Source organism: Neopelma chrysocephalum, unplaced genomic scaffold (assembly GCF_003984885.1).
Source record: "Neopelma chrysocephalum unplaced genomic scaffold, ASM398488v2 Primary Assembly neopelma1_96297, whole genome shotgun sequence".
Classification (NCBI taxonomy): domain Eukaryota; kingdom Metazoa; phylum Chordata; class Aves; order Passeriformes; family Pipridae; genus Neopelma; species Neopelma chrysocephalum.
Window position 1 is genome coordinate 99,171 of NW_020924945.1, and position 13,150 is coordinate 112,320.

The 13,150-nt window shown below is 40.8% G+C and overlaps 1 protein-coding gene across 1 annotated transcript in view; it reads right to left on the reverse strand.

Moving 5' to 3' along the window:
* The window catches only part of NMT2 (N-myristoyltransferase 2), a 32,858-nt gene extending 20,084 nt beyond the window's left edge, over positions 1-12,774 (reverse strand). Inside the window, exons 1-2 of the mRNA XM_027708543.1 lie at positions 12,373-12,774; positions 4,897-5,040 (exon numbers count right to left, since the gene is read on the reverse strand). Coding sequence (XP_027564344.1) covers positions 4,897-5,040; positions 12,373-12,774 — 546 coding nt within the window. The remainder of the gene's footprint in view (positions 1-4,896; positions 5,041-12,372) is intronic.
* Between the last annotated feature and the right edge of the window lie 376 nt (positions 12,775-13,150).

Sequence of the window (13,150 nt, forward strand, 5' to 3'; positions counted from 1 at the left end):
TAACAGTCTTGAGTAGCACTTGCATTTAACCATGAAACTTCAGCATTTTTAACACAAATACTGCAGCATCAAGGCAGGATACAGTATCACAATAGTAAGAGCTTCTTATAGTCCCTGTTCCCTTTGGTAAAATAGAATAAAACAAAAAAAAGCAGGTCAGCTTAGATATATAACAATCTAAAGATACCATTGGAACACACGGAGCTGTTTGAAGTTGTAGTTTACACATACAATATAAAATAATATTTAAATTCACTATGGCTCAGTAGTACCTGAGTACATTGGAGTGCCACATTTTAAGCTATATTGCATCTGCCTTTATTACCTTGCAATGATTAGATACCTTTCCGCATCATATGTGTAGGAGTTAACCATCTTGCCACTAATGTCAAGTGTGTCAACACTCCCAATCACTCCCATTTTAACCAACAAACATAAAATAAACCAACTTTCCACTTAGAAGCTGAAAAATCTTCATAGAAAAGTTATCTGAAAAGCATAAACCTAAGACTAAGTGTTTATAAACTAAGCTGTTAAACCCTCACTTTTGATCACTCTGACTAACTGTAACTGGAATGAGAATTCTACCTGCATAATAAAGTACAGAAGAATAATGGTAACAGACATTTAAATCTAGAGGGATTTCCTCCCCTCTTTTAAAAGCTATTTACTTGTTGTGTTTTGTTATCTGCCAAGCGGTAAGTCCTATTCTGAGGCATACTAACAGAATTGTTGTGCTCAGTTTCCCAACACTGCAGTGCAATAATGCATTTGAAGGAATAGTCTCATGTGCATTGGGAAATTCTAAGCAATTCTGCATAGAGATTTCAAGCCAGATTTTTTTTTTACTGAATAGCAATGGATCGCTATTTCCATATTTCACTTTCTAGTATTCATGTGTTGAAAAACCACCATAAATTAAATGTAATAATGACAGTAAAGCTTCATTTGGGTGGACATCTGCCTCTAGTATCCTTTGTCACAAAAGCAGTCAAACTTTGTGCCTGGAGCTCAAGCAGTCCATCATTTACTATTTAAAATAAAATCTTAAATTACTTAAATTAATAAAAGAAAATGCATAATGTTTAAGTATTGCAAAATTTTACCTGTAAGCATGCTTTAAACACCTGTCACCTGAGTATTTGTGAATTAACATATTGACATAGTTTAGAGCAACACTGCTGCAGCATAAAAAGCCTACCATATTTCTATATCCAGATTACAGAGACATAAGTTACTTTCCCCAATTAAAAATCAGTTTGTCTGTTATACACTGACCTGACACAAATACTTCTAATGCCACTAGATAAATTCTGAAATCTTATTAATACCTTATGAAATCACACATAAATGTTGACACACTGTAATTTATTTGTTTTTTCTACATTAAGAAAACAGAAAATCTAAAAGAAAATTAAAATATTAGGTTCTAAGAAAGATTGTATTAGCATAATAGTAAAGTAAGAAGTTCATGTTCTGGTACTAAATACAACATGGTTAGGGACATCAGGAGGAATCCCCTTTTTGTTTAAGACGTTCAGGGATCAGCCTGGCTAAGAAGTTTACTTTCAACCCTTTTTGTTTTCCTTTAATGGAAAGCAAGAAAAACCTACACAGAACTTGACATGAATTAGCAAAAAAAAGAGCTATATTGTGTAATTTCAGTTTAGGGCAAATATCTCCTCATAGCACAAAACGGCACTGTTGTGCAACACGATTGAGGTACACAATGATGTTTTTGCCTCAGTTTTGGTGGCAAGATGTGACCTCAGGCCTTTGATGTCCCCCACCCCTGTAGCACAGTCTGTGAGACTTCCATTAACCACAGCAGGAGAGAAAGTTAGGGACCATTTAGCAAACAAATCATGCACAGGTCCCCAAAAACAGGACAGATGCATGTGAGGGTGCTGAGGGAGCTGTCTGATGTTAGTGCAACTAACGTGTCAAGAGTTAAAGGTTGTAGCAAGTGGTGGAGGTTTCCTACAAATGGAAAAAAGGAAACACCCATTTTCAAGAAGGCAAGGGGAAGGATTTTGAGGATGTAGAGGTCAATACTATTTAATGACATGACAAAGAGTGCTTTCTCTGCAAGTACATAGATGATATCTGGTTGGCAAGAATGGTTGATACGCTGGACCACAGAGCTGCTATTCAAAGTCACTCTGACAGGCTGGAAACAGAAACTTAATTAATTTTGACAAAGGCAAATGCAAAGTCCTCCATCTGGGATAGAAAAAGCTCATGCAATGGCAGAGGACTGGCTAGGTAGCAGCTTTGCAGAAAAGAACCTGGAGGTCCTGGTGGGCAAAGGGCTGAACGTGAGCCAGCAATCTGCTGGCCAAGAAAGGACAGCTGCATAGTGAGTCGTACCTGTAAGACTGGGCAGCAAGTTTTCCCCTTTATTGGCACCCCTGAGGTCTCATCTTACAGTTTCCATTAAAAGGAAATGTTCTCCATTACAAGAAAAACATTGACAGAGTGTAGAGAGTTCATTTGAGGGCCACCAAGATTAATGGGGGGCTGAAGCACATGACACACAAGAAGACATGAGACCTTGGTTTGTATAACTTTAAGAAGAGAAGGCTGAGGAAGTAAGAGAAATCTTATTACTGCCTAATGGAAGGATGTAAAGAAAGTTGAGCCAAATCTTTTCAAAGGAGCATAATGATAGGACAAGATACAATGGAGACAAGTTGCAAACCAGCAAAATCCATTTAGATATAAGGAATTACTATTTTTTCAACCAAAAGTGTAGTCAAACACTGGAATGTTGGCCCATCTTCGCGAACGAAGATTTGGGGAAAGGTCTTTTACCTTTCCAGCCTGCGCAATGGATTTTTTAGGTGAGACACAGCCTGCGCTGAACTGAGCCCACCCTTTAATCCTAAGGTTCATCTGCCGGGGCCAAGCAAGCTTGGACAATGGCAGTGAGGTCCTCAGGACGTAGGTTTGTTTAGAGTGTCCTTCTCATAGATGGATGGCCACACAGGGCTAACGACCTCCATCAGGCCAGGAGACCGGGATTTGAACCCGTGGTTGCAGCAGTGAAAGTCCTGCACGCTAACCACTAGGCCACCAGGGGTCTCCAAACACTGGAATAGGTTTCCCAAAAAGGTTGTGGAGTCTCCTTGGAGACTAAACTGACTGAAATAGGCCTGAACAACCTCATCTAGTTGGATCTGCTCTAAGCAGGAGGTCGGTTGAAAGACCTCCATATGTCCCTTCCAATCTGTTATTCCAGGACTATGTTGTTTAGGCCAGTGGTGACTAAAATAATGACTGATAATACTCTAGATATGGCAAGCTTCCTTTGTGTCAGTGTGGAGAGTCCAAATCACTGGCACTTGTAATAGGGAGTGATCAAAATCTTTTGAGATGGGCAGTGAAGTGTCCTCAGTAAATATACAGTGCTAACAACAAGCATTTATTGCTGTGGTTACACTCACACCAGTGCTCAAAATGTCTAATATCACACATAAGAAAGGGAGAAGCAAAGGACACTCACTGTTCTGTTTTCCTAATGTCCAAACTGATACACCCATTTACAAACTCATGTGACCTCAAAATCTTTTTGAGGTCCTTTTGATGATCCTGTATATATTCCCTCTTTTCTTTGAAATATTTTCTAAAGCTCTTTTCAACCAAGAGCAAGCAGATGCTACAAGCCTTTTTTTCCCCTATATTTCACATAGCAGAAGGAATACAAAATCTAAATATTACTTGAGTAGCAGAGAAAAAGAACCATACTTTTCCACACTGATCCAGATCAGCAGACTACGATTCTTTCAAAAAAATCTAAAGCAGGATAGTTGTCCAAAACATGCAGCGAAATCAGAAAGTACTTAAGATCTATACATATTTAAAGTGTCCCCTGTGCCAAATGTGTCTATTCAAAGTAATCAGGGGGACACAGAGAAGATCTAAAGAGACAACACAAGAATCTTCCAGTATGTTAATGAGCCAGAACACAACTCTTTCCCCCTAAAATTAGCTGGTTGCCCCAATGTAACTGACAAATCTTACAGGATGAAGACTGCTATTGGTACAATGGTGTAACATTCTACACATTAACTTGATAAGCAAATATAACTATTTCAACAAGCTCAATGGTCCATCAACTTTCTTAGTCTTACAAACTTCAGTTCTCAAACTCAGATTTCTCTTGAGATAAAAGCTGTATGCTAAAAAGACACCAAATCATGTCATTCACTGCTCATTCAGAACATGGTAGACAAAAGCACACAGACAATGCTATTTTACCACAAAGTCCACAAGGACTGTGCATCCTCTCAAATAATTTTGCATTCTTATTTATAGCAGAGGCCTTTCAGATGGCAAAATGTTTCTTCAGCCTGTATCTCCATGTTTGAGATTACCACATTTTATTTATACTGACATGCTGCTTACTTGCCCAAATAAGACTCTGGCTGGCACAGCAGGTCCACCTTCCTCCTGCTGCTGCTGCTGAGACAGGATTGTGTCATACAAGTCACCGAAACTTCACTAAGCCAGGTCTAAAGTATAGCCATGGTGGCTAAAGTAAAGGCTATTCATCAAACACAAAATTTAAAAGCACTACTACTGCAGATTAAGATTGCATGCAACGAGGCTGTCACTAGTCTGAGTTCTAACTGCTGGAAAAGAAAGACAAAACATCTCCTCCTCTGCCTTTCTCACAGCTCACCACCGTGGTGATGACGACAGCTCTCCAGCTCACTTCATACAGTCTGCAAACACCAGGTCTTGTCCAGTTTCTGTCTCTGCTCAGGACAGGAACCATTTGCTCAATTCTGACGTGTTAAGGTAGAACTACCAACTTCCTTTTAGAACAAGCAATGTGCAAATTAAAATTAAATTGGGAAGCGAGCACAAATTAAAACAGAACCAGGCTCTCACTTTTGAAGGCTGTTGAATTTTAATCTCCTGGGAGTCAGATGCAGAATCTGATTTGGTGCCTCCAGAATTTGGTTTCTCCTTTTTTCTCTTCTGCTTCTTTTTCTTCTTCTTCGCTCCCAAATCCCCTCCAGGACTTCTGCCAGAGATTCAGAGAATGTGCAGTGAGAAAAATCAGTACCACTGAGCCTAAATTTTAAAATAGTTAAATAAGGAAAACCCAGCATTTTAATATGAAAAATTTAACAGCAGTTCCAATGTGAAGAAAAGGCAGGAGAAAGGAAGGAAGGGGGGAACTGAAAGCACTGATGAAAAACTTCCTGCAAGTGCTGTCTAGTTTGTTTTATACTCAGACACCAGCACAACCAGGCATTTTGACATACTAATGTCAAACTGTGACAAACAGTATATATCTGCCAGTGCTCTTCTCCAGGCTATTACCCAACACAAACATGAAATGACTAAAGTCAACAGAGTTTAGAGGAACACAGGAAAGTGTGGGAACTGAGGAAAGTAACTTTCTTGGAAATTCAGTAACTATTAGTGGCCCAATACTTTTCCCCTTTCACGTTCAACCATCAGGCACATCTAAATTTGAGATGAATCCAGAGGAGATGAAAACATTCTGTTTTCAGGAAATTTTGTTCCTAACACAAGTAGCAATGAAAGTCTTGCTGAAATCTCAGTAAGAAACAACACAAAACTAACCAAACATTTGTGATTTCAAACAATAAGCACAATGCAGTAAACTTTAATTAAAAAAAAACAACAACAAAGTAAACATTGCACTTGTAGATTCTGACATACTTTGCCTATTAATAATACAATTTCTTTCTTCTTTAGGAAGATTCTAATAATCAAGATATAGAATCAAGATTAGATTAGGTTTGCAAAGTGTGGGATGTGTTGGCAACTATCAGACGGAATGAAAATAAGGAGGCACTGAGTCAGTTAACACCAAATCCCCTTCAAGAGGTTAATCTCTCAGCAAAACCACATGTACATAATGGAACTCAAGATAGATATTGGAGTTTGAGGGGATTGGGTGTTTTTCACTGAAAAAGAAAAAAAATAACTGTTCATTTTAATCCTGGAGAGGGGAACCCCCCAGATATCATGCTGACAAACAAAAAGAAATAAAAAAATAAGTGAAGTCATTAAGATCCACACATTTGCAAGGGCCATGGAACACACTCACTTTCAAGACTACGATGCCCAGTTGCAGCATCTCTACTTTGTCAGAGCTGAAACTGGCAAGAAAACACCCTCCCTCCAGCAGAGAGGCCAAAAGCCTGCAATTAATCAAACAATACAACTACACAAAGATTCGTTTTTGCATGATCATTACTGTACTTTAGAACAGACTGTAGTGAAAGATCAATCCCAAGAAGTCCTTAACATTCAAAGTTACACTGGGTTAAGTTATGCTCCTGGAAAGAGAGGAGAGAGTTGTAAATGCAGCAGCCTCTGGGATAGGACCAAGGAGTTACTCAATGGAAAACAGTACAGCAGACCAAACACACAGGATAAAAGAGTTTGTAGTATTTACTAGAAGGCTGCAGAAAAAAAAAAAAAGAGATGGACTTGCATAAGTGACATAGGGAGAAAATCTTTTTTTGCAGAATGAAGATACTGCCGTACCACCTGCATGATTTGCTAACAATTTCAGAGGAACACAGAATTTCTTAGGTTGGAAAAGTCCTTTAAGATCATTAAGTCCAACATTAACCCAGCATTGCCAACATTAACCCACCATTATCCACCACTAAACCATGTTCCTCAGTGCCACATCTATGTGTCTTTTAAATACTCCCAGGGATGGTGACTCCCTGAGGAGCCTGTTCCAGTGCTCAACAATCCCTTCAGTGAAAAAGTTTTTCCTACTATCCAATCTAAACCTCCCCCGGTGCAACTTTGGCCATTTTCTCTTGTCACTTGTTACCTGGGAGAAGAGATCGACCCCCACCTGTCTACAACTTCCTTTCAGGTAGCTGTAGAGCATGATAAGGTGCCCCAAGCCTCCTCCAGGCTAAACAACTCCTGCTCCCTCGGTTGATCCTCACAGGACTTGTGCTCCAGACCCTTCACCAGCTTCACTGCCCTCTTCTACACATGTTCCAGAACCAGTTTTGAGCCCAGTGAAGGGCTCAAAACTGAACCCAGTACAGAGGGACGATCACAGTCCTAGTCCTACTGGCCACACTATGTCTGATACAAGCCAGGATGCCACTGGTTTTCTTGGCCTCCTGGGCATGCTGCTGGCTTTCAGTTTAAAATAATAAAATTTAAATCAATCTAAATGCCTGTATACCAAGCTGACATTTTCTACAGAATTTAAACAAGAACAGACCCAGAAGCCTAGCAAGAACTTATAAATACAAAACAGTTAAAAATCCACACATGGACCTAGGACTTCACCACCTCTATGTGGCAAAATTGAGATAAAAATACTAGGGAAAGTGATTTTACCCACGCTGATTCATTTAATGATGTATTTTCTTACTTTCTGGAACTATCTACAAACTTTCATCTTTCCCTCTAACATCTCACATACAGCAAACAAATGATGCTACTGTGTCCTTGAGCTGACTCCCGAGGGCTTTTGTTGAACATCAGGCTACCAGGAGTTTCAGCAAACACTGTTGTTGAACAGACAGTCTCAGCAGGCACTGCTCCCCCAGTTGAACCAGTGCAGCTCTCTTGTCTTCTTGTCTTTCAGAAGGAGTTGGGCCACTTACATCACAGGGGAATTTTGCTCACTAGGATTACCTGAGGGTCAATGTTTTATTTAGTTTGGTGAAATAATGAACAATTGTACTAAAAAAAAAGGTTGGCAGCTATGAAGAAAAATCAGTTTTGCCAAGCTTTACTAATATTATCCCCAGTCAAACTGTACTTTTACCAGGATAATTTTAGTTTGTTCTTTGACCAATTCAAGGTCTTTTTCATACAGAAATGCACATTCTTTAGCTGGGGAAAAGGGAAGACAGTACTAAATTGATGTAAAATATATATGGCATTCAAAACTACTCTTTTTTTTTGTTTCTTCAAATCTTCCAAAATCCCAGTCTTTGGTTTATGACCTTCAGGTTTCATGCTTTCACACTGTTTCTTGCAAAATAAATACTGGTATCTTTGTCTGACAGGTTATCCAGGGACCGTTCAGAGCAGTTACTTATGCAGTCTCCTGCTTGGGTCGGTCCTGTTTTGCTGTTACAGTATACAAAATGTAAAAAGAGGACTTTAAACAGAGTTCTACTCATCCTACTATTTAGGCACACCTGCAACCCAGAGATTTGGTGGCAGGCAGCATGTAGAAACTTCTAAGCACTAAAGAGGTTTGTCCAACACAAGTTGCAGAGATACCAAGCAATTTAGGGCAGAAGCAAAAACAAAACACTTCAGGATTTTTTGTCCTTCTCAGGATCTGCTTTGAAAAGATCTGAGAGGCTCTAAAACTGGGAGTGAGAATGACTGGGAAGGAAGGAACTTACGTTGCTCAGCTTGTACTAATTACACTGGACATGACAGCACAAAGGATATGCAAAGGTAACAAGATTCAAATCAAAAGTTCCTATTAAAAGCTCTTCTCTGACAAACATTCTTGTGTGCTGACTAAGATCTGAGTTCTCCTTTGTCTGGTCAGACAAACCTGTAGGATGACACCATGCAGTGTATCTCACCCTTAGAAGTTTGGGGAGAAAAAAGTTTCCCATTTCTAGAAAACTGACTTCTAAGCATGAAATCTCTTTTTCCAAACTAACCTGCAACTGTTAAAGTGACACAACTTGGAGCTCGGGACCAGCCCATCACATACACCACAGGTTGTTATACCGAGAAAATCATTCAACATTAGACTTGGAAAAGATTTTTGACTGTGTCAGAGACAAGCTTATACCAGGAAAACTTTACTGACAGGAGGGCGAGGCTACACACTGATGTCCTGGTGTACCTAAGGACAGAGACGATCTGAGATATTTTTAACTGCACCCACAATGATAATTTTGTCAGTCTGATGGACAAGAAAAAAGTGAGGCCAGCACAAAAGTGATATGCAAATCAAAACTGAGCTGAGGCAAAAGAAGAATCAGAAGACCTCCTTCTGCCCCCAAAAGACTTTAACTTGCTCCAGAAACAGGCTGTGGATAGGACTCTGAGACCGTCACTGAGGCCTACAGTTTTTAATGATTTTGTCTGCAAGTTACAAATGCAAGCCCATGATCCCACCCACAAACCTTTCCACTTATGTACACACATCTGGTGTTTTGCATAGACATGAAAAAGAAAAGACTTTTGCTTCTCCCTGCATGTGGTGGTGTTTCAGTTTTGGTTTTTTAAAACAGAAAAATGGGGATACTTGCTGCATTTGAGGAGAAGTGTGGCAAAGGCAGAGATACTTCATGAAGCTCCGACCAAATCAATGAAAAGGTGAGATGGAAGAATCAGGAGGGGTGTGACAATTACCCTGCTTAGGCAGTCAGACTTATTTGGCTCCCTTGGTTTTGATTTGAGATTATCTAATAATAATTCCACTGAATAACTGTCAATGTTATTTTAATTGCCTTTTTGAACACTAAATTTTGCTTTAGCAGAAACACCTTTTTGTAATATCAACATCTGTTTTAAGTTACATGGAATGGTAATTTTAAGTTAGCAATTTATCAGATTTAAAACCAAACATGTACTTCAGATGTTTATTTTTAAACTGCAAAGGCCTGTGTGGGGTTCTTGCCTTCACAGTATTTCTCTGTAAGTGAGGTTGCAAAGTTACATTTCTGAAGATGTTACATAGATCTTTTTGATCATAAAAATCAGATCTCACGTATACGGGCAAGACTCCAAAAAATTTCAAAGTAGCACTATTTATATTAGAGCTGTCCTTGGTTCATAAAGAAAATGGAGGTTTAAGTGCAAAGGACTATCCCCTTGCTGTGTAAGACTACTACCACTTCAAGAGAATAGAAAGGTCCTGACCAGAAGGGCTTATGTCCTTCAAATTCCACTTACTAACAAACTGCTATTACTATTAATCTCTGTGGATGAAGATTTCATTTGCATATATTTCAATACTTAAAAAGGCAAGGGTTTTGAGCATGAGAATCCAGTAGCAATACCTTAAAACCTAACCCAAGAGATATTCCTTAAAGATCTGCATGTTTCCTCTGCTTCCCGCTCCAAGTCTGTAAGGCTCTACTCCAAGATGTAAATCTTGCCTGCTAAAACTAAGCACTGCTTCCAGTACCTTAAAAATACTTGTTCCTTTTTTAAATCTAAAAGTAGGGCTGGTTATGAAGTTGGCATCTTTTTAACAATAATCATAGGGGTATACTGCTAAAACATTCAAACTAAATAATTTGTGAGGGCTGGGGGAGTTTTTAAAGGTCATACCTTTTCCTCATCTGTTTACTAAATGTTCTGTGCCCAAGGCCTTTCTGGCATTGAGCATAAGGAGCTATTTAGAATGAACTGAAAGACCTTACAAGGCTGAGCTCAGCAGGGTGGATTCAGGTGCAACAAATACATTTTTTCTACATACACACTAACAAAGATATTTTGTAAACAACACTTTATTATAAAACAGAACAAATACAGCATAATGCATCTAGCAGGAGCAAGCTGCAGACACAGAATAGGAAAACAGCAATGAGTCACACAACATACATAATCCTGCATCTAAAAAACAGGAGCAGAATCAGAGGACAAAGACATTTGCACAGTTGAGAGCTTTAAAATGGTATTTTCTGCTGCACTCATTCAGTGTTCAAGCATATAAGAAACCTGCAAATTTAAAAAAAAAAGTCATATATATATATGACTATATTTTCCTGTGGTGAGTATTCTAAGGACCTATTTTCAGATGTCAAGAAAAATCCTGAAAGTGACTTAATTTATAATGCAATCCTACTACAGACTGACACACAACACATATTCTACCTTCTTCTAAAAAATGAGGGTTAAAATAGCATGAGATTAAATACTGATCAGCAGCAATGGAGACCACTCAGAATTTAGCAAGTCAGTTGACACAGTCATAGTCTCAAGTAGTAGGACTGCTCATAAAATGCTGAGGTATAGAAAACTTAATCTAAAAGCTCAAAGCAAACTTTAAAGTGACCTCAAAAATTACCATATGATGATAGGGAGAAAACAGGGAATAATTAGGCTCCTATTACCATTGGTTATTCTCCCATATAAAGAGGAGATCTTTGGGTTTGCTGTACTGTAAGACTTTTACTTTCATTTGCTGGAATTTGTTTGAATATGTCAGCCTGCAGACAAAGAGTAGCAAACAAGATTTTCAAAGATTACAAGAAAGTAAAGTAATTCAAAAGTCAATATTAACTTCATGCAGCAGATACTAATACTTAAGAGGCTTTTTCTACTGGAATGATTTACCATTAATTAAACTAAACTTCATATTACTTGTAAGTATTCACTTTCTTATTTAAAGATGTTTAATGCAGCTTTTTCTGAAATATTCACTAAAATACATTTAGGATATACAACACAAACAAGTTTCAGGGAGAAGGGCACACAGCCCACAGCTGCCATCCCTCAGAGCTCAGGGAAACCCAAGTTGGAGTAGAGCACAAGCTGCAATCGGGAACACACCGAAGTGCAATTCTTTGTTCCCTGGCTGCTTCTCACACACTGCGCTCACTGTCACAGCAGCCTGAGCACACAGTAGCACTGCAGAGGGCAGCTACAGCCCGGGCACGCATACAAACAAACAGGACAGGAAACTGAAGTAGGAATATGGTCCGAATGAATTCCAGACAGGCATCACCTGGCTATCAAACAATATCACCAAGGACATCAGGTTGGCTCCTATGAAGAGCAATAAATAATAACTCTCTGCTCTTAACTTCTACATATTCACGAATCATCAATAGTGATATATTTACTCAAACAAGTGTAACAAAAGCTCTAACATAATTAAGCACTATTTTGTCCCTTTTTAATATCCCAGATTCATACTACTGTAATTATTTCTGACACAACTATTTCAGTGTGCATGCCATTAATTCAATGACAGAACTGCAAGCATCAAAGTTTTCCACTTTTCTGCCTTTTTGACAAGTCCATTCCCCTAAGTCTCTTAGATTTCCCTTGCCACATTTAAGATGCAGTGCTGCATGTTTGCCAAGCAAATCCTAGGGGCAGAAGACAACAGAGTACATCCTCAAACATCAAGCACCTACAGGAAGGCTCTCAACCAGATCAATCAGAAATTCACGAGGAAGATATTTGTGTAGCAGTGTATAGATTAACCTAGTTCTATTTTGGGTTACTCCAGCCACTCCTAGTTGCGACAACAAAGCACTTTCTCTGCAATCACGTTTTCTTAACCTCTCAAAAAAGCAAAAGAAGTAAATTTAAATGAAGTCGACTCTTAAAACACATTCCTTCCACTCCCCAGCCCCGAAAGCCCGCAAAGCAAGCCAGACCCTTGGCACCTTGTGCCCGGACAGACTATACTGCAGGCAGCCCAACAGCTGTCGGGTGCCAGGGGCCGCATCTATGCCGGATGCCTCTCCTGTCAGCTCCCCAGGCAACTGGAGACACCGCCTGATCCACAGCGTGGGAAGATTTAAGAAGCAAGATTAGCGGAGAAGGAACTACAACCAGACAACAGCGTTTGCCCCGGCTAATGCCGCGGTAAAACACGCACTCTGCTCTCCACAGCGTGTGGATCTGAAGGTACCATCTCCTTGTGGACAATGGGTGACGGCGAGGAGGAGTGTCTGCAGGGCGGGCTGACACAGGCGATGCCCGGACAGGTCTCCGGTCGGGAGGGGAGCGGGGGGTGGATATGACTGTGGATGTGCGCCGAGCCGCTCGGCTGGAACCACCCGGAACGAGCGAGGGGCACAGGGGCATCTCCCCCGCTATGGGGGGGCGGGGGAGGGGGGTTTCCTTCACGGCCAAAAATACCCAGAAACGCCCCCAAACCCTGAAGCGCCGACAACGAGGCAGGATTCACCCTCCCTTTCACGGCACAATTTCAAGGCCGGGTCCGGCGGGAAAGCGCCAGCCCCGCCGCCCCCTCACCACGGGCCGGGGCTCGGCCCCCCGCCTCTCCCCCTACCCCCAGAGGGGCGCGAGGCCGTCCCACACCCGCTCGCTGCGGCGGGAGGCGGCCCGGGCAGGGGCCGCTCGGCCGCGGTTGGCCCAGCGCAGGCGCCGCGGAGCAGCCGGGCCGGGCCGGGCCGCGCAGGCCGCCCCAGGCGGGCAGGACCGCCCGGCCCCCGCCCCG